The following is a 27,496-nucleotide window of genomic DNA, read 5'->3' as shown; positions in this document are numbered from 1 at the left end:
GGTGATGTCTACAGATGAGTCCGTGGCAGTTATCCCGCAGCAGCGTTCATTGACCAACGTAGAAGCTTCAACGCAGATGATTGCTGATACATCACTCAATGGGTGATGTCTACAGATGAGTCCGTGGCAGTTGACCCGCAGCAGCGTTCGTTGACCAACGCAGAAACTTCAGCGCAGACGACTTGCTGATATCATCACTTGTTGGGTGATCCAGATCATGGGGAAGAAGCCGACGAATCCTGAGGACAGCATTGCAGTGGGCGAGACGACGGCATCCAGTTCCTGTCCGAGAATCAATGCAGGCTGGTCCTTGGCGCATCGTCAGCAGTCAATGCAGACGATACACATCAGAGAAGGGTCCGGCAGCTGATGAGCCGCTGTCTTGGATGGTGACGCTGTCTTGGGTGGCTGACGGCCTCCCGTTATGATGCCTGACCAGAAGTTCGAGTCCAGGCATGCATCTAGATCTTCCCACTTTACAAGATCTTTGAGGTCGCATAGGGTTATGCATCGATCTTCAACAGATGTTGGGGCTCCTGGTGCTGAAGCAGATGGTTCCAGTCCTTTAGGACTTCCAGTGTTGCAGCCTGAGGTCTTCTTTGCAGTGTCGCAGAGAGTATCCAGTGCTGAGATCTTGCCAGCACAGATTAGAAGTATCACGTCGCCGATGTCATCGTCACAGTCTACCCCTGGCAGTGATGCTGAGAGATCTTTGAAGATGGTGCATCTTCCTGTTGGCAGTCTACCGCAGCCGTTGCAGAGCCAGAGGCAGCAGAAGTCAGCTGAGAACCCATTAGCGTTGAGAACGCTATGTCGTCAGCGATGTCGGCAGACGAGTCAGTTGCAGTCATCCCGCAGCAGCGTCTGATTACGAACGCAGAGGTTCTCAACGCTGAAGATTTTGCTGACACCACCCGTAGGGTGATTCAGGCCATGGAGATAAGGTTAGAGCGGGGTAAGAAGCAGACGGTTGCTGAGAGCAGCGCTGCAGCGGGTGAGATGATGGCAGACATTGCAGACCGGTCCTTTTTACTACGTCATCAGCAGTCAATGTAGACATCTCTCATCTGAGTCCAGCAGTTGAGCGGGGTCAACCTACAGAAGATGATGACTTCGTCTTCACTGATGCAGAGGTGCTGGCGTCGGCGGCTGATGTTCTCTTCTGTTATCGTCTCCATCAAGAGACTCCAATCCGGCCAAGACGTACTGCATGAAGGAAGATGACTTCGAGTTGATCACCATACCGCCGATGAAGCCCATTGCCCAGGTAGCAGAAGCAGCCTTTGAGAAGTCTTCAAAGACACAAGGGCAGCATACTCCGCAGTTCAACACTGATGGTTCCGGCATCACAACATGGACCTCTTCAACAAGAAATGAAGATTTCTACCTGGTCTCAGACTCGAAGACTCGCAGCTACAAGTGGGAGATAAGAAGTTGGCGCAGCTTGATACGACAACCTGTAGGGCGTTCTACGGGTTAGTGAGGTCCAGAGCCATCAACGAAGCACTGATGTGTGTTTTCAAGATTCCTAAGACGGAGAAGAAAGGATGATCCGGTCTACACTAGTTGCACAGCGCAAGGATCAGGAGTTTATCTCCGATCACTTGGCCTCTACGTCGGCGGGCACCACACTACTACGTCGCCAGGCCATCTCCCACAGAGTGGAAGTTACACCCAGAAGGCGTTCCAGTGGGTAATAACACAACTGGGCCAACCCCCCCACCGATCCTGCTACCACAAGTACTACGCAAGATCAGCCAGACGAGGGTCCTACAACTGACTTTGGTAGCTTCTTACTGGCCAGAGAGACTATGGTTCCCAGACTTCATAGATCATCACGGCGAACCAGTACTACGACTTCCAGAATGGCTGAACCTACTCGTCCATCCTCACACCAAGCAATGTCACGACAACCCAGAAGCATTCCAGTTACACGTAAGAGCATATCACGTACTGCTTGAAGAATTGAGGATACTCCACTAGAACAGCCAAGGCTCGACATAGATCTACACGTACTTGTATGATGACAAGTGGAGAAGCTTTGACCAGTATGCTGTTCGACAGGGGTTCATGGCCAGACAACTTGTGTCATCTGAGGTCCACTAGACATCTGAAGGGCTCTACATTGTCTACATACCTTGCGGCAATCAGCTTGGTCATCACCATGAAGACTGGGGTGAAGTTGACCAAGATGCCTGAACTAGTGGCCCTGCTGAGATCTTTCATGTTAGATCAACAACAGAAGTTCAGAGCACCAGCATGGGACCTCAATATAGTGTTGCAGCACCTCATCAGTGATCTTTATGAGCCGCTGACGCAGACAACATTTGGGTTATTAACTCAAAATGAAGATATTCCTCCTCACCTGGGCTACTGCTGCTCGGATGTCAGAGATCCATACCCTGGACTTCAGCCGTACGAGATTCGACACGGGAAGAAGGGAGGCAGTCCATCTAGGCCTTAGATGGGACTTTATAGCCAAGAACCAGCTACGGGGCCAACCGGATCGTCAGTTCTACGTTCCGGCATTATCAACCATCCTGGGTCCAGAAGACACTCAAGATTTATCCTTATGCCCGGTCAGAGCGCTGAGAATCTACTTGCAGAAATCTGCTACGAGAAGAAGGAAGTTCAAGCCTCTATTCATCTCGCTATCAACCGTTACGACTGTAGAATTATCCCGTACAAAGATCTCCTTCTGGATCAGAGCGGTGATCCTAAGAGCCTATAAAGCAGCAGGGTTAGAGCCTCCAAGAGCATCAAACCCACATGAAGCTAGAGCATTGGCCTCGACACTCGCCCTACATGGAAACTGCTCTATATCATCTATAATGGAAGGCTGCTTTGGTAGTCCGACACTGTCTTCGCTAATCACTACCTGAGAGACATCTCCACAGAAGACGTATCAGGGATACATCAGTTCGGCCCTCTAGTCGTAGCGCAACAACTCACTGTACCGGCCAGACGTTGAAGATATCTCACCCTTGTCACGCAGATTCGTTGACGCCAGGCAACTGTCCATTGCCACCGGCTGAGAGTCCATGTTCCCCTGACTTACGAGAGAAGTCAGCGCATGAGTGATACATAGACTCAGTTATGGTAATGTTCTTGCCTTAACAGATATGTTGCGATTCCAGTTTCGATAAAGATCCTACCGTAACATATTGAGTTGTTGCAGATATCTAGACAACCAGGCGTCTAGTATACTAAATCCACAAAACTTGAAAAGTTTACTTCTAATACGAATGTGAATGTATAAGGTGGTCCCCTGACAAGCATCAAGAAATATTAGCTGCAGAAGAAGAAAATTCCCAGGGGGTATATATATCAAGCGAACGCTGACGTGAATACAATCATGCAGGGAATCCCGTTAGGTGGTTGACCCACCACTGATTCCATCGGATTCAGTAAGCAAATAAGCATGAGTCAGGATAAGGAAAAATATGTAATTTTATGATAAAATTAATATTTTATACTTATCCTGACTCATGAGATGAAGCCCTCCCAACCGTCCCCTCTGACCACACAGGTTTCCCTGTAAACCTGCGTGGGGCTTATATCGGAGAGAGTGAGGACAGAGGTATGCTGAGGTCACGTGCCCGGTTTTGGCGGGAAATAAGGGAGGTAATTCAGGGTGAGTGATTGCACGTTCACTTCAAGGGAATTGAAGGGATTCAAGTTTCCACTTGACCGTTCGGAAGAGAGGATGGGAAAGCAAATAAGCATGAGTCAGGATAAGTATAAAATATTAATTTTATCATAAAAATTACATTGTTCTGCACAACATTGAATGTTTTGTTGTACTGTGATGTTTGTGTTTTGTTGCTGTTGATAAATATTTGTTCTTGTGTATTACCATGTATTTTGTGTTTAGGACAAAGTGATTAAATTTTCCAACTACTTCCTGAGCCGCAAACATGTCCACCAACTGCGAAGTGCATACTACTTCTTGTCTGTCATCAGTACCCTCAGAGATAACAAGGTAGGTTGTACGTCAGTGAGTTTGTATTTGTTGTGTATATGTCTGAGAATAAAAAACGTAGTGCAATGATGAACGCTAAAGTATGTTTTTACTGTTCTGAAGACATACGTATTTGCTTTTCAATTTGAGTATTACATGCCTTTGGCCATTCCAGGTTAGAACACGTTCCCTGCTTCCTATGCTTGTTAGTGTTACCCCTAGGATTCAGAAAGGGCAGGGTAACTTCAAAGAAAAGGGCACTTCATAATCTAAAAGGGCATTTTGGTGAGGATTATTGAAAAAATAACAATAACAAAATGTATATGAAGTCAAATGCTCTTATAATTTTATTTCTAAAGTTACTCTTCCCATTTTGTACTTGAAGATCAAAATTTGGAAAAAAAGCATTTCAAGGCATTAATCTGTTATCACATTTCACAAAACACGCAAACAACAATTTACAGTCTTCTTTTCTTTCTTGCCAAGTATCTGTTCACAACTTTCTTCAAGTCAATGTCTGAAACTGACGATGCATTCAGGCTAATCATGAGAAGTCTGTTGCAATTTTGAACACTGAGTCTGTTTCTATGATCTGTCACAATCAGTTTCACTTTTGAGAACACTCTCTTAACTTCAGAAGTGGATAATCACAGTTGCATGAATGGACAGTAATTGAACAATGTTTGGATTCAAGTTTCCAAGTTGAGGCTTGAGTCTTCAAAATGGTGGAGGGTGAACTGGTGTCAAGCTCTTTTACTTGACTCCACTCAATCTGTGCTTGGTCGATATTAAGTCCATTTCTGCCCTTGGTGTTCCACTTAGAACATAATGAACAAAACATCATTCCCTTCTTTTTGTCATCTTCTGAGTACCTCAACCAGGGACGGTTTTGTGTCAAATGCAGTCTTGTGACCACCATCTTTCTTTTTTGTTGGATTAACTGACTCTTGTCTCGTGTGCCCTTGACTCGCGGCTTGAGTTTTCATAGGAAACTACCTCTGACTCGTCTGGTCTGAAAAAAAATATATACCGGTACAACGTTAATAAACCATATTCAAAATATTCTTAGATATTAAATTTGCAATCATAACTATTAAAACAAAAATATCACACATTAATACACCTGACCGTAAGTATCTACTGTGGAGAGCTTCGACAAGGGTGTGGCTTCCCATTGTTTGAAATCGTAAAATAGTTTTACTCCTTCAAGACTTCCTTTTTTATGAAATCTAAACATTAAACACTAAAAACAAGGCTACCATGTTAAGTTGTTATGCAAGCTGTTTTAACTATTTCATTTCCCAGGACAAACAACAAAATAATTCAAGATCAATTTCAAATTGCCGATGGATTCAAAATGGCGGACATTTTCGAGTTTCAGATTTTCACCTAAACAGCACAGTCACATGAATATCGGTCCCCCAAACGTACCAAAATTCATCCCATGTAGTTCACACATCGTTGTCTTTAATAAATTAAGGTTTTATTTGAAAGGCATGCGAAATGGAAAGGGTAATCAACGGCCTAAAAATCACGAACTTAGAGGCACATACCTGTTAGGAGCGAAGAAATCTATTAGTCGGCGACACATCCTTGCTTCAACCTTCACCGCTTCTTCTATTTTCCTCTTGATTCTTTCCTTGGTAGGCATTGTGATTTCTGAGGCGAATTAAACACCTTTGACTTCGACATGGTTTAAATGCCAATTTCCTAATCATTATCAAAACAATTTTGCGCCTCTCCTAGAAAGGGAGAGAACTCCGCCCTTAATAAAATCCAGAAAATACAGACGGGTTGTTGTAAAAGCAAGCACAGCTAAAAAAAAGAACTGGGATTGAGGCAGAGTAGCAAAACAAAAGGGCAGGGCGCAAAAATCAAAGGGCAGGGCGCAGCGCCTCCTAAATGTGCCTAGGGGGAACACTACTTGTTCTAACAACTTAATCGTGACTTGATCGTGTGTTGTGGCTTGGTTGATTATCATCATACCTGACATCGTCAGACATTGCACATCAAATTGATTGCTTCTTTGCCAAGTCCAGAATCCAATGACTTCCGGCAGTCTTCACATAGCAGGAATGTTACAGAGTGAAGTGTTAAACAGGACACTTCTTTTATGTGCAACCAGCTTGTTGCTCATCAAATCTCAGGACTTACTCTGTTCATTCACTCTAGACATCTTTTCCCCGTGTAGGTCCGGGTTAGAATACTGATCTTCAGTAACCCATGCTTGTCGTAAGAGGCGACTAACGGGATCGGGTGGTCAGGCTCGCTGACTTGGTTGACACAGGTCATCGGTTCCCGATTGCGCAGATTGATGCTCATGCTGTTGATCACTGGATTGTCTGGTCCGGACTCGATTACTTGCAGACCGCCACCATACAGCTGGAATATTGCTGAGTGCGGCGTATACCTAAACTGACTCACTCACTCAAGACATCTTTAATTCCTCCAAGCTTACAAGGTTGCTAAGATTTAGGCAACTATTCTTGAAACAATAGCCTATTTTGTTCTATCATCAATTTGTTGGTTTTATCATTTTCTATTCATCTTTTGTCGTTTTAAAAAGTGAGGAAAATCTGTAAGCAACCGTTTTCAGACTGAAGGAATAACTTGGAATGTTAATGATAGGTGTCACCTGCCTTGATATTGCTGGAATACTGCTGCGGCATAAAACCAAACTCACTCACTCATTCTGAGTGTGTGGCAGTGACAGGGGAGACTAAACATGCAAGAAGATATCTATCGTAAAAATGACATCATCATTAGATTCTACTTCTGTAAATGATTTGGGAATGTCCATTTATTTAGAATATTGTTTCTGTTTCAGTATCATATCCCCATTGCTGTAACCCTTGCCAGTCCTGTTGCTGTTAGCCAGTCATCCCCCAGCATACAGGTGAGGCAGTTGCTTGCAGCTAATTATTCATCTAAACTCCGTGGACCGCCTCCATGGTGTAGTGGTTAGAGTGTCCGCCCGGAGAGCAGAAGGTCGCGGGTTCGATCCCCGACCGAATCGTTCCAAAAGACGTTAAAATATGGTACTTATTGTTCCCTGCCTGGCGCTCGGCATTAATGGGTACAACAAGGACTGGTCGGCTCGGAGTCGGTATAATGTGTCTGAGTGGGGTATTCATGTTTCACTGCGGCATGGTATCTCAGTGGGCTAGCACTATAAAACCAGCTTAAGTCTGGGCTAGTACAAGCAGCCGCACCTACACATACACACGCATGCACGTCGTCATATGAGCAAAATATTCTCAAGCACGACGTTAAACCCAATTTCACCTCACCTCACCTCTAAGCTCCATTATTGTCAGTCAATGTCATGTATTGACACACCTTTACCAATGTTTTATTGTAGGTGCGTGTAACCAATCTGATGGGAGGTCTTCTGGGTCAGCTGACTGTAACTGCTGACAGTGCACGTCACTTAGGAGATGAAGCCATTGTTCTCAACAAGAAACCTTTCAAGGCTGCCTCCTCCGACAAGTCAGTACTGCCTGTGTTCCCCTGTCTCGTCTGTCTTGCTATATTTTGTTTGATGCACCTTCATACTTTTTATACCTTTACTCCTTTGGGCCCTGTATTTTCTTGTGTATAGAAGGGCTGTTTATTGGCAAATACATTGTATTGCAATATGTTGCAATTCAGGTACCTATATTGCGATATGTTGGGAACTTGAGTGTTTGACAGTTATAAGTCCCTAAACATATATGGTGTGGTTCTGATAACAGCAATCTCAAAATTAGGTTGCATAGTCAGAGATTTTCTTTTCTTTTTTATACAATTTATAGTATTACTGTATGCAGTTTTGTCATGAATAACGAAGGAAAACATTTTGTAGTGAATGAAAGTCTCTGTAGATTTTAATCTAAGCCATAAAGATAATCACAAAAACTTAACATATGTTCTTTACCCAATATACCGGTTTTCAGAAAAATATTGCAATACGTATTGTTTGAAAAGCGTATTGCAGTATGCCGGTAATACCGTTCAGTCGTAGTGTATAGTGTCATGCTGTCAAAAAAAGATGTGTTTTGTAGATGAGATATTGACTTTTGGATTATCATGAGCGCAGGGCACTGGAAACATGATGTATACATCAATAATCTGTACTGATGCACACAAGTCCATTCTGTTGGGGTAGCCTAGACTGTGGTTGAAGTGTTCACTCAACATGCCGAAGACCTGGGTTCGATTCCCACATGGGTAAAATGTATGAAGCCCATTTTTGGTGTCCCCTGCCATGACATTGCTTGAATATTGCTAAAAGTGACATTAAACCAAACTCATTCACTCATTCACTTCATTCTGTTGTCACGATCTGATTGCGAAAAGTGTACTTTGTATGTCTGGGCTTAGTTTGTAAAACCATTTTATTAACTTCTTTGAGAGGTATTTAGAAGTTGGATCATCCTTTCTTACCATTTCATTAGTATTAGGCTCTGTCCGTCCGTCCGTACGTATGTACAAATTAGAATATCTTAAGAACTGTTGACTAGATTCTTTTCATGTTTGGTGCCTAGGCTCATCACAGTATAAGAAAGGTCCCAGTCAGGTTTGGTGACCTTGACCTTTATTTCAAGGTCACACTCTTGTCAGTGAGGGACTTTTTAACGACTTTCACTCAATTTTTACTGTTGTCAGTGAGATATCTCAAGAATCTTTCTCTGGATTTTCTTCATATTCAACACCAAGCTTTATCTAGGGAAGGCGCAGGGCCCTGTCGAATTTTGGTGACCTTCACTCAATTTTCAAGGTCACAGTGACACTGAAGATTTCAGTATGTTAACCTGCATGTTAAGATGGTCAGCAAGATATCTCAAGAATCATTCACTGGACCTTCTTCATATTTGATACATGCTTCATCTAGGGAATGTGCAAGGCCCAGTCGATTTTGGTGACCTTCAGTTAATTTTCAAGGTCACAAAGACATTTTGAAGATTTCAGCATGTTAAATTGCATGTTAAGCAAGTTATCTCAAAAATCATTCACTGGATTTTTTTCACATTTGACAGTAAATTGACACCATGCTTCATCTAATGAAGACGCAGGGCCCATCAATTTTGCTGACCTTCACATAATTTTCAAGGTCACTGCGACACTTTGAAGATTTCAGCATGTTAACCTGAATTCACTGGATTTTCTTCATAGACTTTCAAGACTTCCCTTGAATGTTTTTCAATAAGCAATTTCTTTAGTACCATTTTTATCCCACCGGCATGTCCGTCGCCTCATCCGTCTGTCCGTCAGTAATCATTTTGTTTCCGGAGCATAACTCAAAGACCGTTCGATATTTTTCAACAAAAATTGGTAGATATGTCAAACATAACCTAAGGTGGTGCCTTTTGCTATTTACAGATTATTGTCATTTTTATTTTTCTCGTTTTCCATGGAAACGTTTTGGACTTAGTCTTAAAGAAGGGTGTGCTTCGTTTCCGGAGCACAACTAAAAAACCATTCAATATTTTTCAACAAGACTTGGTAGATACTGTAAACGTACTTATTTTCGCGTGGTGCAATTTTTGCGGAATTGACAGTTTAGACTACATCGCGCGGTCAATTATTCGCGCAATCAGTAATTGCCGGAACTGCCAGCTGTCTCTTTGGCCGCCCCTTATAGCAGTGAAAACAAACAGAGTGGCTTAACCTGTCAGGCGGCGTTTATTGCTTACTCCCAGGAAATCACTATCTGTGCGATATACTAGTACACAGTAATCCGTTTACTCACGGAAGTATTAAGTGCTTAGGAAGTGAGATATCGTGATGCAAGTACTAGTACTAGTATATAAAGAGATGAACAACACATCAGTCTTATGTTCCGAATTCTGACGATCTGACGATGGCATTGCGAATGTGGTTAAAGAAAGCACCTACCCCCAAGACATCTGGACTTCCAGATCCAAATGACTGTAAAGATGACACTGAGGTCGAAGTCGAAGAATAAAATCTTTATGAATAAATAAAATACTGCTGTATTATTTCTTTCCGAGTCGTTTCATGGTAATCTGTTTTGTATCAAACCATCTGTCACTACGATTGGTCGAAATAGAACATGTGACCAATTTCCATGGCGGCCACAACACACATTGCTGTTTTCGCTAATTCGGCGATGGGATTTGGCTCATTATTTAATTATGTTTTGGGAAATCCATTACAGAGACAGTTAAGTATGATTCTTTATGCTACTATCAGTCGTCATTTTAAGATTCACGTAGATTTCTGTCTTCAAACTTGATGTGTTATGGTAACAGCTCAGGGGCAAGCGTGGCTAGACTGAATGAATGACAGGTTTATTCGCGGTGTATAAATTTTCGCGCTAAAATGTTTTGCGCGAAAAGCGCGAAAATAAAACCTGCGCGAAATATATTACGATTACAGTATATCAAACAGAACCTTAAGTGGTGGCTTTTGTTATTTGCAGATGTTTGGCATATTTATTTTTCCCGATTTTCATGGAAACGATTCGGACTTAATCCCAAAAGGAGGGGTGGGTTTCGTTTCCAGAGCACAACTCGAAAACTTCTCAATATCTTTCAACAAAACTTGGCAGATATGTGAGGCAGATCATTTATTTTTTTCCATGGAAACGAGTCTAAAATCAAGCTGGACTTTAAGTAACTGTCAGATGATTTGTTCTTTCAAAGATGTGGGGGCCGGGGGGATATGTCATCTTGTGATGACTCTTGTTTGCATATTTCATACACTATGACATTCATGTCAAGGTCAAAGTCAGTCTTGAAAAGATTTGTGTGTTTGAACAAGTAAAGAGAAGATATCAAGAGAGGTTGACTGGTCATGTTTTTGTTGACATTTAGCTTCATCTTAAACCTTCATTACTTTTTAAGTTTGATTCGATAATTTGCCACGGGGGATTATGTCACCTTAGTGACAATGCTTGTTATGTAACCTAACTGAAAGGCAAGTGAGCTTTTGTCATGGTCTGTTTGTGAAAGTCCTTAAATCAGTGTGGACAGCAACATTTTTTAGTTACTTTCATTAACTTTTTCCTTTTGAGTATAAATACTTTGGTCACATACAGTGGTAAATTTAAAGTGTTTTGGAATGTCATTAATCCTTTGACTTTTTATCCCCCCGGCATGTAATGCGGGTCGATATGGTCGTCCGTCTGTAATCATTTTGTTTCCGGAGCATAACTCAAAAAACTTTCAGTATTTTTCATCACAAATTGGTAGATATGTCATACAGAACCTAAAGTGGTCCCTTTTGCTATTTACAGATTTTTGTCATTTTTATTATCCCACCGGCATATAATGCGGTGGGATATAGTCGTCGCCTCGTCCGTCCGCCCGTCCGTCCGTCCGTAATCATTTTGTTTCCGGACCATAACTCAAAGACCGTTCGATATTTTTAAACCAAAATTGGTAGATATGTCAAACATAACCTAAGGTGGTGCCTTTTGCTATTTACAGATAATTGTCATTTTTATTTTTCTCGGTTTCAATGGAAACGTTTTGGACTTAGTCTTAAAGAAGGGTGGGCTTCGTTTCCGGAGCATAACTCAAGAACCATTCAATATTTTTCAACAAAACTTGGTAGATATATCTAACAGATCCTAAAGTTGTGCCTTTTGCTATTTGCAGATTTTTGGCATTTTTATTTTTCCCGGTTTCCATGGAAACGATTCGGACTTAGTCCCAAAAGTGAGGGGTGGGCTTCGTTTCCAGAGCATAACTCAAGAACCGTTCAATATTTTTCAACAAGACTTGGTAGATATATCAAACAGAACCTTAAGTGGTGCCTTTTGCTATTTGCAGTTTTTGGCATCCGAGAACAACTTTTTTTTTTCCCGGTTTCCATGGAAACGATTCGAATTAGTCCCAAAAGTGAGGGGTGGGCTTCAAGCGTATTTTTCGAGCATAACTCAAGAACCGTTCAATATTTTATTTTTTTTCAACAAAACTTGGTAGATGTATGAAACAGAACCTTAAGTGGTGCCTTTTGCTATTTGCCGATTTTGGGCATTTTTATTTTTCTTGGTTTCCATGGAAACATTTTGGACTTAGTCTCAAAAAGTAAGGATTGCTTTCGTTTCCGGAGCACAACTCAAAACCGTGATAATATTTTTCAACAAAACTTGATAGATATATCAAACAGATCCTAAAGTTGTGCCTTTTGCTATTTGCAGATTTTGGCATTTTTATTTTTCCCGGTTTCCATGGAAATGATTCGGACTTAATCCCAAAAGTGAGGGGTGGGCTTCGTTTCCAGAGCACAACTCAAAAACCTCTCTATATCTTTCAACAAAACTTGGCAGATATGTGAGGCAGATATTGAAGTGATGCCTTTTGCTATTTGCAGATATTTGTGATTTATTATTTTCTCGGTTTCCATGGAAATGATTGAACTTAGTCTCAAAAAGGAAGGGATGGGTTTTGTTTTCCGAGCACAACACGAAAACTTCTTAATATCTTTCAGCAAAACTTGGCAGATATGTGAGGCAGATCCCAAAGTGGTGCCTTTTGCTATTTGCAGATTTTTGTCATTTATTTTTTTCATGATTTCCATGGAAACGATTTGCACTTAGTCTAAAATCAAGCTGGACTTTAAGTAACTGTCAGATGATTTGTTCTTTCAAAGATGTGGGGGCCGGGGGGATATGTCATCTTCTGATGACTCTTGTTTTTCTTGGTTTCCATGGAAATGATTCGTACTTAGTCTCAAAAGGGAGGGGTGAGCTTCGTTTCCGGAGCATAACTCAAAAACGGTTCAATATTTTTCTGCAAAACTTTGTAGATATATCAAACAGAACCTAAAATGGTGCCTTTTGCTATTTAGAGGCTTATTTATGCCCCCTCCATATATGGCTGGGGGCATATAGGGTTACCCTCCGTGTCCGTCCGTCCGTCCGTACGAAACAGGGAATGTACTCTATCCACTTCTCCACAAAAAACGTTCTGTGGAATTCAATGAACTTATACATGGGCTTTCTTGGGACTCTAATGGTGTGCATCTGATATTTTGTTTTTGTATTATATTGTTTTTTTGTAAGTTTAGAGACATTTGAACTTAGGTACATTTGCTGAATTTCTCTCTGAATATAGTGTTATAGGGGATAAAGTCTATCCCCTTCTCCACAAAACCTGCTCAACAGAATTGATTGAGCTTCTACATGTGAACTTGTACATGTCTTTCGTAGGGACTCTGAAGGTGTGCATCTCAAACCTTGTTCAGCCAATTTCTTAATTTTGTCACTTCTACAGATGTTTGAACTTAGTTGAATTTGGTTCTATTCATCCTGTTCGTCCCATACAACAGGGGGTGTACTTTATCCACTTCTCCTCAAAAACCACTGCACAAAACTCATTTAGCTTACATATGTCTTTTACAGAGACTCTAAAGGTGTGCATCTCATATATTGTTTTTGTATTTTATAGTTTTTTGGATGTTTAGAGACATTTGAACTAAGATAAATTTTGTTGAATTTCTCAACACAACACAACAACTGTCTTCCTAAGGCGGCAGCCATCTGAAACATGCATCAACAATTATAACCCAGACATTCTTAAAGCATGGCAGGCAATTATGGACATACAGTTTGTGGCCAATCCATATGCATGTATTCAGTATGTGTTCTCTTATATAACCAAGGACGAACGTAAAATGGGAACTCTTCTTCAGGCAGTCAGTAAGGAAGCATCAAGACAAGGTATAAAGCAACAGATGAAGAAGTGTGGCCAAGCTTTCCTTAATGCACGGTCAATTACTGCTCAAGAAGCAACCTACAGAGTCCTAGGATTCCCTTTGTATAAGTCAGATAGCTACTGGCTTGCCACATGAAAAGGTTAGTCTGCTGAAGTCGATTCATGTTCTGCTGGACTCAATGGAAGAAGAATGTGAAGATATATTCACCAGTTCTCTCACTGACAAGTACTTTCAGAGACCTGCTGCATTAGACTCATGGTGCTTAGCACTATTTGCTTCCTGGTACAAGTCAGTTTCAAGATTTGACAACAAACCAGACATTCAACCTGATATCCTAGCAGATGGTACAAACATGGACACAGCTGCATCACAGAGTGATGTCAAGCAACCTTGACTTGTCAAATGTGCTCCTGAAACTTTCACAGTTCAGTTGGATTCTTCTACCCAACACATGAAGAAAAGACAAAAGAAAGCCATGATCAGGTTCCACAAGTTTAGCGTAACACACAACCCTGAATCTTACTATCATTCAGAACTCTTGTTCAAACCATGGAGAAAGGAAGAAAGTCTTCTTCAGTTGCAACAGTCCTATGCTGACAGTTATCACATGTCTCTTGAGGAAATCAAAGCAAACAAGACTCACATACAAGAATACTCCGAACTTATTGATGCATCAGTAGAAGACTTCCTTGAAAATGGTATACCTACAAACTCTAGGGATCTGCTGAACCCTGAATTGCAACAAGCAAATGATGATATGATTGCTGAAGGCACTGAACCAGACCTAGACCATCCTCTAATAGATCAAGACTCACTGTCTTTAAACAGAGGAACACAACTCCCACTCACTGAAGTTAACACACCCCATTCTGTGTCTTATGAATCCCTTCCAACAATGTGGTCTGATGATGACTATTGCCAACATGTGCAGTCACTGAATGTAGAACAGCGTAAGGTGTTTTAGATTGTTCTCAGTTGGTGTACATCTGTCAGTATACAGAGAATGTCAGGAACTTTACCAGAGCCCATACACTTGTTTGTGACTAGAGGAGCAGGGACTGGAAAGTCGCATCTGATCAAGGCAATCTATCAAATGACACAGATCACCCTACGGAAGGAAGGGAATGATTCATCAGCTGTGAAGACACTTCTGCTTGCACCAACAGGGACAGCTGCTCACAACATTGAAAGACTAACATTACATGCAGGTTTTAGTCTTCCTCTTGGCCAAGGGAAAAACAATTCCTCATTTAATAGACTTTCAGATGAAAAGAAGACACTCTAAGGCGTAAATTAGCTCACCTAAAGATTATCATCATTAATGAAATTTCTATGGTTGGCAGTGACCTGTTTCTGCAGCTTCACAGACGACTGAGTGAACTATTTCACAGTCCACATGACTTTAGAGGATAGTGATTGTATTTGGTGACCTGTACCAATTGACCCCTGTTGCTCAAAGGATGATCTTTCAACCACCATCTGATGATTATGCACGACTTTCTGGAAATTTGTGGGATCAGTTTGTCTTTTATCCTTTGACACAGATTATGAGACAAAGGAAGATCTCATATTTGCAGAGCTATTGAACAGAATAAGAAATGGTACCTTTACTGAGCAAGACAATGATATTCTAAAGACCAGATGTGTTCATCCATCTTTGATGTCATTTGAAGATCCACTACACATTTTTGCAACAAATTATGAAGTTGATGAACATAATGAGGTTATGCTAATCAGACGTGGTGCAAATATTGTAGACATACTTGCCAAGGATAGCGTACCAGAAGCACTTCGGAAGTTTCCTATCCCCAAAAATACAGTTCACTGAAGGTTTGCCCAAGATTATTAGATTGGCAGTTGGAGCAAGGATCATGCTGACAAGAAATTTGGATGTATCTGATGGCTTAGTCAATGGTTCACAAGGGACAGTGGTTGATTTCATTTACCAGCATCAGAACAAAAGTGTGCCAGTGGTTGTTCTTGTTCAATTTGATAGCCTCAATACAGGTGTGAATGCTCGTTTGAAAACAACTCTCAACCTTTCCAATTGAGGAATCATTTGTACCAATCCAGCCAATTCAGACAAAATTTTCACTTACAAGGTCCAAACCTAATCTGCATGTTATCAGACAACAGTTTCCACTATGCTTGTGTTGGGCTTGTACAGTGCACAAGATTCAGGGACAAACTTTAGAGGAAGTTGTTGTTTCATTTGAAAAGAAATATGGATATGGTCAAAGAAATATGGATATGGACAATCTCAGTCGGGCAAAGACTTTGTCTGGAATGAAACTTCTTCACTTCAGCAAGGATAAAATTAAGACCACCTCTGTTGTCACAAAGGAAATGATGAGACTGGAAGCAAGTGCCCTTGTACAGAACCTTTTTCCAACAGTTGTCTGGTACATCCAACACTCTCCAAGTGACCATGCTAAATGCTGGATCTGCCAAACCACTCTTTTTGGACATACAGAATGATCCAGTGATTTCAGCAGGAGATATCATTTGCCTTTCTGAGACCCATTTCTATGCAAATCAGATGCAGAATTACCAAACATATCATGTACTAGCAAGACATTCCACAAACATACATGGATTGTCTCTCTATTACAAATCATCACTTGACGTTTCACTCAATAACAGAACAGCAAAACGTTTCTGTGAAGCTCTTGTTGTATCTGTCCACAACAATCCAAAGTTGAAGAACATTTTCTTCCTCTACAGATTTCCATCTTCAAACGTCAGTGACTTTCTGAATAATGTTGGGAAAATACTGCCAGAAAGCAGCTTGAAGCAATGTCTAGTGCTTGGTGACTTCAATAATGACAGAGGGACACCTAGGGGAAAATAACTGGAGGATGTTATGACTGCTCTTGGATTTGTACAGTGCGTCACCAAGGCCACAACCATCTATGGATCTTGTTTGGACCATGTCTACAAATCTTCACACGATGGACAGCTCACTGTTGACATACTTCCTAACTACTACTCCGATCATTTCACCATATGTCTGCATTTGTAGCAGCTGAAAAGAAGGAACATTTTACACCTGATCAGAGTCATTGGATGCAAGCCCCAGGAGTTACATCATCTCAACTCTGAGGAAAGCGAACATTATATGGAATCACTTGTCAAGAATTTTGAAGATATGTTGATCAATCTTTGTTTTATGACTAAAAAACTCTCAGTTGCTCAGTTTTTAACAAACAAGCCCATCTCAACTCCATGGAAATAATTATGGACTTAAACAGATAAACAGTGTGAGGTGTGCAATAATATCATGTCATGGAACAGTTAACTTTTGACCTGCCATAATAAATGTGTTCCAGAATATGCCAAAACTTATCACTTTAGCTTCTACAGCAATCTATTGCTTTCACCTGCCTCCACAGTGATATTGCTATTGCTAGTTTATGAACCCTTCATGATATAGGTTTAATTGTGACATACATTTACAAATAAGTATTTACCTTGGACACTTTGGATATATTTATTTTAAAATCAACCATGATTTTTATTTAGTAGAAATTAATCACCAGAGCACACTCAGTGTAGGGAACTCTTCCTACAGCAGCGGGGGCATCTGTGTCCCTGGACACAATTTTTTCTTGTTTGATTTATTATTTTCTGACTTAGTCTCAAAAGGGACGGGTGAGCTTCATTTCCGGAGCAGAATTGAGAAACCATTCAATATCTTTCTACAAGACTTGACAGATATATTAAACAGATCTTGAAGTATTGCCTTTTGCTATTTGCAGATTTTTGGCATTTTTATTTTTCATGATTTCCATGGAAACGATTTGGACTTACTCCCCCAAAAAATCAAGTTGGAATTTAAGTAACTGTCAGTTGATTTGTTATCCCACCGGCATATAATGCGGTGGGATATAGTCGTCGCCTCGTCCGTCTGTCCGTCCGTCCGTCCGTAATCATTTTGTTTCCGGATCATAACTCAAAGACCGTTCGATATTTTTTAACCAAAATTGGTAGATATGTCAAAAATAACCTAAGGTGGTGCCTTTTGCTATTTACAGATTATTGTCATTTTTATTTTTCTCGGTTTCCATGGAAACGTTTTGGACTTAGTCTTAAAGAAGGGTGGGCTTCGTTTCCGGAGCATAACTCAAGAACCGTTCAATATTTTTCAACAAAACTTGGTAGATATATCAAACAGATCCTAAAGTGGTGCCTTTTGCATTTCACAGATTTTGGCATTTTTATTTTTCCGGTTTCCATGGAAGCGATTCGGACTTAGTCCCAAAAGTGAGGGGGTGGGCTTCGTTTCCGGGCATAACTCAAGAACCATTCAATATTTTTCAACAAAACTTGGTAGATATATCAAACAGATCCTAAAAGTGGTGCCTTTTGCTATTTGCAGATTTTGGCATTTTTATTTTTCCTGGTTTCCATGGAAACGATTCGGACTTAGTCCCAAAAAGTGAGTAAGGGTGGGCTTCGTTTCCAGAGCATAACTCAAGAACCGTTCAATATTTTTCAACAAGACCTGGTAGATATATCAAACAGAACCTTAAGTGGTGCCTTTTGCTATTTGCAGATTTTTGGCATTTTTATTTTTCCCGGTTTCCATGGAAACGATTCGGACTTAGTCCCAAAAGTGAGGGGTGGGCTTCGTTTCCGGAGCATAACTCAAGAACCGTTCAATATTTTTCAACAAAACTTGGTAGATGTATGAAACAGAACCTTAAGTGGTGCCTTTTGCTATTTGCCGATTTTTGGCATTTTTATTTTTCTTGGTTTCCATGGAAACATTTTGGACTTAGTCTCAAAAAGTAAGGATTGCTTTCAAGCTTTCGAGCACAACTCAAAACCATTATAATATTTTTCAACAAAACTTGATAGATATATCAAACAGATCCTAAAGTTGTGCCTTTTGCTATTTGCAGATTTTGGCATTTTTATTTTCCGGTTTCCATGGAAACGATTCGGACTTAATCAAAAGTGAGGGTGGGCTTCGTTTCGAGCACAACTCAAAAACCTCTATATCTTTCAGCAAAACTTGGCAGATATGTGAGGCAGATATTGAAGTGATGCCTTTTGCTATTTGCAAACGCGAAAACTTCTTAATATCTTTCAAAACTTTATGGGGAGGCAGATTTGTCATCTTTTGATGATTTATTTGTTATGATCAACACTAGCTTGAGGGAGACTAAAATCAAACTGGTAAGTAACTGTCAGATATTTGGACAATATGAATAGATGTTTGTGAATTCAGCTTGTTTAACCACCAGTTCAAAGCCTGACTCCATGAATTATCCCCCACCACACGTTTAGCTCAAAGCCGGGCATATAGTATTAGGCTCCATACGTGTATGAATTGGAATATCTTAAGAACCGTTGACTAGAATCTTTTCATATTTGGTACATAGGTTCATCACAGTATGCAATTTCCCAGTCAGGTTTGGTGACCTTGACCTTGATTTTCACTTTGAAGATTTCAGGTTGTTAACGGTCACATGCAACGTAAAACACAACTTTGCAGATTCTGATACCTTTTGGTATGGACTTACCGAAACAAATGATCAAAAATGCAAATTCAACTTATAAAGTTGAAAAATAACGCGATGAAAACCCCCCTGCGAAATCGTAGTTCAAACGATTCACTAACTTTCCCCCAGCGCTTGGGGGAATTGAAGTGGTTTCAACAGCTGGGCTGCGCTCATAGCACATGCGCAGTGAAATAGGTTCGCGGAGCTTGGAAGCGGGTTGTCCGGTGAATATTCGGTGAAGGCTTTGGTGTGAGCTATTTTTCTAATGTTTTGTTGATATTTCACAGGCGCGAGCTTTTTATATGTTATTACAGTAGATTACCGATTTAACTGTTTATATAATTTCATTTGTCTATTTCACCACACGTCCTTCTTACCGAGTCACTTTCTCAGTTCGATACTTAAATGCAATGTCATTATTTAGCGTCGACAGAATTTCTAACAGTGATATAGATATGTCGTTGTCACAGACAAAACTCAATGTCTGTTTTATTGGCACCTATGTGTCTGCCTGCCCGTCTGCTAATGACAATATTCAATACACAATTTCAATCACTGACCACATGCAATTTGAACTTAACACCTATCAGGCTATACACCATAAACAAAACGCATTGATTTATGGCCCGAGTTCGGTCTCTGTCACATTATATCATTACACAGACAGGCAGGTGTGATACTTGTACACATGACATGTTATGATGTCTGTTGGTTGCAAAATGTTATACACAAAAATTGAGCATGTATTTACAAAACCCAACATTTCTATATATACACACACAATGAGCCATGAGGGCATCTGCAAATGAACCAGCCGTTACACTTGAGTGCACACCCACCCACTCTGACTGGGTTCGGTATCCCGGGTGCCTCGTTTCTTGGGAAGTAAACCCAAGTACCAAATATTGCACTTTTGATTTGCGATTGTACGCTTATAATTTTGTTTTTATGTTTTTTCATAACCAGCAATGTATATTATATGTCATGAATAGTGATAATTGTGTTTTAATTATGTTTGATTTTTTGGTTGCATGTGGCCTTTAAACTTGTCAGCGAGACATCTCACAAACGATTCACTGTAGTTATCCCCTGCAACACGTTTTGCGGGGGGTATTAAAAATTGACTTCGTCCGTGCGTGCGTCCTTCCGTGCACATTTGTCTTTTCCGGAGCAGAACTCTAAAACCGTTCACTATTTCTTCACCAAACTTGGCACATAGATTGGTCTGGTGGTGTACTGGTGCCTTTTGTTAGTTTTGGAATTCTGAATAAAATATTTTTGGCATTTCCATGGCAACAAGTGTGACTTAGCCTGAAATTGGTGGTAGTGCTCTTTTCCGGAGCTGAACTCTAAAACCGTTCCTTATTTCTTCACCAAACTTGGCACATAGATTGGTTTGGTGGTGTACTGGTGCCTTTTTGGTAGTTTTGGAATTCTGAATAAAATATTTTTGGCTTTTCCATGGCAACAAGTTTGACATAGACTGAAATTGGTGATAGTGCTCCTTTCTGGAGCAGAACTTTAAAAACCTTTCAATACTCTCCTTCCACTTTTCTATATACACACCTAAATATTTGACATAATCATAACTCGTAGACATAATCATGAAGAGTATTTTGCCATTGAGGGGGATATTGATGACTTTGTCTTCTTGTTAAGTTTGATTTGATAATTTGCGGTGGGCGATTATGTCACCGTAGTGACAATGTTTGTCCCTGCCCTGATCCTCCTTCTGTTGACACTTTCCGCACTACTTGCCTAAACCCTTCTACTGTGATTGCAACTTGCGTAATGTAACTTAGACTTCAGATAGTCATAGTGCTAAGTTCACTTTGTGCAAGTCAGGGCGCTGGGGTAGCCTAGTGGTTAAAGCGTTGGCTCGTCACGCCGAAGACCCGGGTTCGAATCCCCACATGGGTACAATGTGTGAAGCCCATTTCTGGTGTTCCCAGCCATGATGTTGCTGGAATATTGCTAAAAGTGGCGTAAAACCAAACTCAGTCAGTCAGTTGTGCAAGTCAGCTTGAACAAGTTAAGGTAAGTTGGTTTTAAAATGGTTTGACTGTGTATGTTGCATTAAGTTAAGATTTCAGTTGCTGCATCTGTTTTGTACTTTTAGTCAGACATTGCATACTCTGTTTGTAATTGTAGGTCTCTGTACGAGCTTGACTTCATGCAGTCAAAGCCAGCCCGTGGCTTCTACAAGTTGACTATTTCCGTTTCCCCCCAGAAGTCTGATAGTCGTCTTATTGGCACCTCAGGAGCTGAGGTAGGTGTCAGATTGCCTGGTTGCTTCATGTAAACGTTTTACTCTTATATGATGCAGGAGCTTAACTGTTTGAAAAAGAGATTCACATTGCTATTTGTTTCACTATATGTTCATGCATGCTGTTTGTCAGGTGGATGTCAAGGTGACAACTCAAGTGTCTGTTGAGAATGTGGAGATAGGTGTTGCAGATAAGGACCAGACCACTGCAGCCAGGACCACAAAGTATGAACCATCCTTTTCACCTCTAATGTATTGTGTCACATAGCTTTGCCAATGTTTTTGTGTGAATTGTTATATTGTCTTTATTGCTGTTATTAGATGCAAATATTTCATTGTTCATTCTCAGTATTTCATAAGACACCAGGATTGCTCCTCCTTTGAGTGGCATTTAGAAGCTTGTCTATCCATTAAAAACCGTTCCTGTTCATTGGCATTGCTCGTATGTCATAAGATGCCACTATGTGGATTTGGTGGTCAAGCTCAGTTGAGTGTTGTATTTCATTAAGAGATTGTCATCTCCAGACTGTTTTAGCTGGTTTACTGTGTCTTGGGTGCACCAAATAAAAACATAATATAACTTCTTTCATCAGGATTGTGCACCCAAGCAAGGCAGCCAAAACTCAAGAAGCTGACTCCCACCAGAAGATTATTATGAAGTTCCAGTTGAAGGACAAAGTGTCAGGCAAGCTCATTACAGCTCATCAGGTCAGTGGCTTGCTTTCACTGAAAAGGTAAAACAGTGTCCTCCTGAGGCAGAAGCCATTTCAACATGAATTTGTAGACCAAAGAGTTAGTCATCAGGAATGTTCATGAATCAGTGGTGGTCTGTTTTTGATGTTTCTGGATCGCTGACATTCTCAGATGGTTATCATATCTAGCACATCTGTTTCAAGTATTGCGGGGGGTATTAAAATGGACTCCGTCCGTGCGTCCGTGCACATTTGTCTTTTCCGGAGCAGAACTCTAAAAGTGTTCTCTATTTCTTCACCAAACTTGGCACATACATAGATCTGGTGGTGTACTGGTGCCTTTTGGTAGTTTTGGAATTCTGAATAAAATATTTTTGGCGTTTCTATGGCAACAAGTTCGACGTAGACTGAAATTGGTGGTAGTGCTCTTTTCCGGAGCAGAACTCTCAAACCGTTCAATATTTCTTCACCAAACTTGGCACATACATAGATCTGGTGGTGTACTGGTGCCTTTTGGTAGTTTTGGAATTCTGAATAAAATATTTTTGGCGTTTCCATGGCAACAAGTTCGACTTAGACTGAAATTGGTGGTAGTGCTCTTTTCCGGTGCAGAACTCTAAAACCGTTTACTATTTCTTCACCAAACTTGGCACATAGATTGGTCTGGTGATGTACTGGTGCCTTTTGGTAGTTTTTTTAAAATATTTTTGAATTTCCTGAATAAAATGAAATTTTGGCTTTTCCATGGCAACAAGTTTGACATAGACTGTAAATTGGGTTTTGATAGTGCTACGCCTGGCAACAAGTTTCTGGAGCAGAACTTTATAAACCTTTCAATACTCTCCTTCCACTTTTCTATATACACACCTAAATATTTGACATAATCATAACTCGTAGACATAATCATGAAGAGTATTTTGCCATTGCGGGGGATATTGATGACTTTGTCTTCTTGGTTTTTATCCCACCGGCATGTAATGCGGTGGGATATAGTCGTCGCCTCGTCCGTCTGTCCGTCCGTCCGTACGTCCGTAATCATTTTGTTTCCGGAGCATAACTCAAAGACCGTTCGATATTTTTCAACCAAAATTGGTAGATATGTCAAACATAGCCTAAGGTGGTGCCTTTTGCTATTTACAGATTATTGTCATTTTTATTTTTCTCGGTTTCCATGGAAACGTTTTGGACTTAGTCTTAAAGAAGGGTGGGCTTCGTTTCCGGAGCATAACTCAAGAACCGTTCAGTATTTTTCAACAAAACTTGGTAGATATATCAAACAGATCCTAAAGTGGTGCCTTTTGCTATTAACAGATTTTTGGCATTTTTATTTTTCCCGGTTTCCTTGGAAACGATTCGGACTTAATCCCAAAAAGTAAGGATTGCTTTCGTTTCCGGAGCACAATTCAAAAAACGTATAATATTTTTCAACAAAACTTGGTAGATATATCAAACAGATCCTATAGTTGTGCCTTTTGCTATTTGCAGATTTTCAGTATTTTTATTTTTCCCGGTTTCCATGGAAACGTTTTGGACTTAGTCTTAAAGAAGGGTGGGCTTCGTTTCCGGAGCATAACTCAAGAACCGTTAAGTATTTTTCAACAAAACTTGGTAGATATATCAAACAGATCCTAAAGTGGTGCCTTTTGCTATTAACAGATTTTTGGCATTTTTATTTTTCCCGGTTTCCTTGGAAACGATTCGGACTTAATCCCAAAAAGTAAGGATTGCTCTCGTTTCCGGAGCACAATTCAAAAAACGTATAATATTTTTCAACAAAACTTGGTAGATATATGAAACAGAACCTTAAGTGGTGCCTTTTGCTATTTGCAGATTTTTGGCATTTTTATTGTTCTTGGTTTCCATGGAAACATTTTGGACTTAGTCTCAAAAAGTAAGGATTGCTTTCGTTTCCGGAGCACAACTCAAAAACCGTATAATATTTGTGATTTATTATTTTCTCAGTTTCCATGGAAACAATTTGGACTTAGTCTCAAAAGGGAGGGGTAGGTTTTGTTTCCGGAGCACAACGCGAAAACTTCTTAATATCTTTCAGCAAAACTTGGCAGATATGTGAGGCAGATCCCAAAGTGGTGCCTTTTGCTATTTGCAGATTTTTGTCATTTATTTTTTTCATGATTTCCATGGAAACGATTTGCACTTAGTCTAAAATCAAGCTGGACTTTAAGTAACTGTCAGATGATTTGTTCTTTCAAAGATGTGGGGGCCGGGGGGATATGTCATCTTCTGATGACTCTTGTTTTTATCCTGTCTTTTTCATTTTGTACTGGGTGCATTTTATCAGATGCAGATGGTTCATATTAAGGGATACAGTGCAAGTCTTTAACTCTGCATAATACTCAAAACAGTGATACTGTCAAATGGGCATTATTCACATGTTAACTGGGATGCAATGTAATCCTATTTTTCATGTATGACTGCAGGCCTTTGTCAGACTAACCAATGTGCAGACCAAGCAGGAGATTATCTTTGTGACTGAAGCAGATTCTTCACAAACCATGAAGTTTGACTTGGTAAGTAAGAACTGAAAATAGGTTTATCACCTGAAGCAAGTACATTTTGTGAAAATAATCTAATGATATGTTGTTTTTAAGCATTCCGGAAGTATGGAAACATGTTACCTGTAGTATGTGTCTTCTGTGAATGTTGACAGGATGTTGGTGCCAGTGCCAAGGAATTTGGCTACTTATCTGGGAAATACAGCATGGAGCTCATTGTTGGTGATGCTGTTATTGAAAATCCTTTCTCCTGGATCCTGGTGAGAAATGTTGTGGGCGTGTAAGGCAGGGTGATTTGCCCTACCATTTAGAGATTCTGTTCTTGAAATTTGTTTATTGCAAGTTGAAGTTTGTGGCAAGATTTTAACATAATTAATTTCTGACATGTTTAGGTCTTTATTGCCTCAAAATGTTATGGCATAAGAGTGTTTTACTGTTGTTCTACAAATATAATCCTTGACATCCGTTCCGGGACATGTTTAGAAATGTTGTTGGTGCAAGAAACGAATTCTTAGATCTTGTAGAGGTGTTTTTAATAGGAGTTAAGAATGGTGTTAAAGATATTGCATATAAGTCTTAAAATGCTGTTTTCAGTTCAGTTCCACAAAATATGCAAACTTTGATAGTGTGTAAGGCTTTAACAAACAGGATTCCTTTATATAGCCTTTGTAATAATATTATCATTTTGTCTAAAGCTCACAACAACCACTCTGTGTGTCTGTGTCCAGAATGGAGAACCTGTATTGATACTGTAGCTAAAAATGTCTTCTTGTGTGTTAGGCGGATGTCCAGCTTACCTTCCCAGAGGGAGCTGCATCAGTGGGAGAGGCACAGAGCCAGTATGCCAAGAAACCTGAAATCAAGGTAAGCCCAGGTTATGTTGGAGAAGTCTGACCTTTACTATTGTATATTTGTATTATCTTTCTTGCTCAATGTTGAAATCCAATTTTTTAAGTGACCTAGCCATTTTCTAACCTTTGGCATAGGGCTCCATGAAATCACTAGGTCAAATACATAACAGAGTTCCTTCTTCCCTCAGCACTAAACAGAAAAAACTCAGGTCTCTAAGAATAAAAAGAAATTTTTGGTTTAGGGCTGCCATCTTTTTAGTGCACATGGTTCGAAGGCTATCGTTCCGGGAGACATGAACTTTACTGTGACATGATGATAGTTTACAATCATATATTCCTCTTGTGCAGCTGGTAATGAAATGTTTTCTTGACACTGCAGCATAAGTTCCATCCTGAAGAGAAGCGTCCACCGACTGTGGTGTCCCTTGCCTTCACAGCACTGGTGCTGCTGCCGATCCTTGTGTTGCTGGGTCTGGTCAGTATCACACCAACTGTGTAGTACTCCACAAATGTTGTCTGGCAGTGGTAATACACTAGTAATACATGACATGTGTAATCAGGGCCATCAATAAAACAGAGCTTATGTAGTAACACAACAGTTACACCACTAACACACGCTCCAGTAATACATCAACAATAGTTCCATAGCATTAATGTACCACTGCTACATTCTGGCAGCAGTAACACACCACCGCTACGTTCTGGCAGCAGTAACACACCACCGCTACGTTCTGGCAGCAGTAACACACCACCGCTACGTTCTGGCAGCAGTAACACACCACCGCTACGTTCTGGCAGCAGTAACACACCACCGCTACGTTCTGGCAGCAGTAACACACCACCGCTACGTTCTGGCAGCAGTAACACACCACCGCCACACGTTCTGGCAGCAGTAACACACCACCGCTTACGTTCTGGCAGCAGTAACACACCACCGCCACGTTCTGGCAGCAGTAACACCACCACTGGCAGCAGTAACACACCACCGCTTCACGTTCTGGCAGCACGCTCTGGCAGCAGTAACACACCACCGCTACGTTCTGGCAGCAGTAACACACCACCGCTACGTTCTGGCAGCAGTAACACACCACCGCTACAGTCTGGCAGCAGTAACACACCACCGCTACGTTCTGGCAGCAGTAACACACCACCGCTACGTTCTGGCAGCAGTAACACACCACCGCCACATTCTCTGGCAGCAGTAACACACCACCGCCACGCTCTGGCAGCAGTAACACACCACCGCTACAGTCTGGCAGCAGTAACACACCACCGCTTACGTTCTGGCAGCAGTAACACACCACCGCCACGTTCTGGCAGCAGTAACACACCACATTCGCCACGTTCTGGCAGCAGTAACACACCACCGCTACGTTCTGGCAGCAGTAACACACCACCGCTACGTTCTGGCAGCAGTAACACACCACCGCTACGTTCTGGCAGCAGTAACACACCACCGCTACGTTCTGGCAGCAGTAACACACCACCGCTACGTTCTGGCAGCAGTAACACACCACGCTCTGGCAGCAGTAACACACCACCGCCACGTTCTGGCAGCAGTAACACACCACCGCTACGTTCTGGCAGCAGTAACACACCACCGCTACAGTCTGGCAGCAGTAACACACCACCGCTACGTTCTGGCAGCAGTAACACACCACCGCTACGTTCTGGCAGCAGTAACACACCACCGCTACGTTCTGGCAGCAATAACACACCACCGCTACGTCTGGCAGCAGTAACACACCACCGCTACGTCTGGCAGCAGTAACACACCACCGCTACGTTCTGGCAGCAGTAACACACCACCGCTACGTTCTGGCAGCAGTAACACACCACCGCTACGTCTGGCAGCAGTAACACACCACCGCTACGTTCTGGCAGCAGTAACACACCACCGCTACGGTCTGGCAGCAGTAACACGTTCCGCCACGCTCTGGCAGCAGTAACACACCACCGCTACGTTCTGGCAGCAGTAACACACCACCGCTACGTTCTGGCAGCAGTAACACACCACCGCTACGTTCTGGCAGCAGT

General features: G+C 41.2%; 1 protein-coding gene across 1 annotated transcript in view; it reads left to right on the top strand.

Annotated features, from left to right (window-relative positions):
- The window catches only part of LOC124285929 (dolichyl-diphosphooligosaccharide--protein glycosyltransferase subunit 2-like), an 88,855-nt gene that overhangs the window by 49,023 nt on the left and 12,336 nt on the right, over positions 1–27,496 (top strand). The window contains exons 8-17 of the mRNA XM_046722205.1: positions 3,875–3,982; positions 6,789–6,857; positions 7,323–7,450; positions 21,286–21,403; positions 21,534–21,625; positions 21,994–22,108; positions 24,534–24,623; positions 24,764–24,868; positions 25,389–25,472; positions 25,839–25,934. Of these exons, the coding sequence (XP_046578161.1) occupies positions 3,875–3,982; positions 6,789–6,857; positions 7,323–7,450; positions 21,286–21,403; positions 21,534–21,625; positions 21,994–22,108; positions 24,534–24,623; positions 24,764–24,868; positions 25,389–25,472; positions 25,839–25,934 (1,005 nt within the window). The remainder of the gene's footprint in view (positions 1–3,874; positions 3,983–6,788; positions 6,858–7,322; positions 7,451–21,285; positions 21,404–21,533; positions 21,626–21,993; positions 22,109–24,533; positions 24,624–24,763; positions 24,869–25,388; positions 25,473–25,838; positions 25,935–27,496) is intronic.

The sequence above is a fragment of the Haliotis rubra genome, unplaced genomic scaffold (genome assembly GCF_003918875.1).
Source record: "Haliotis rubra isolate DU_JTF1 unplaced genomic scaffold, ASM391887v1 Scf370, whole genome shotgun sequence".
NCBI classification, from domain to species: Eukaryota; Metazoa; Mollusca; class Gastropoda; order Lepetellida; family Haliotidae; genus Haliotis; species Haliotis rubra.
The sequence above is the reverse complement of the archived record's forward strand: the minus strand, read 5'-3'. Positions and strand labels throughout refer to the sequence as shown.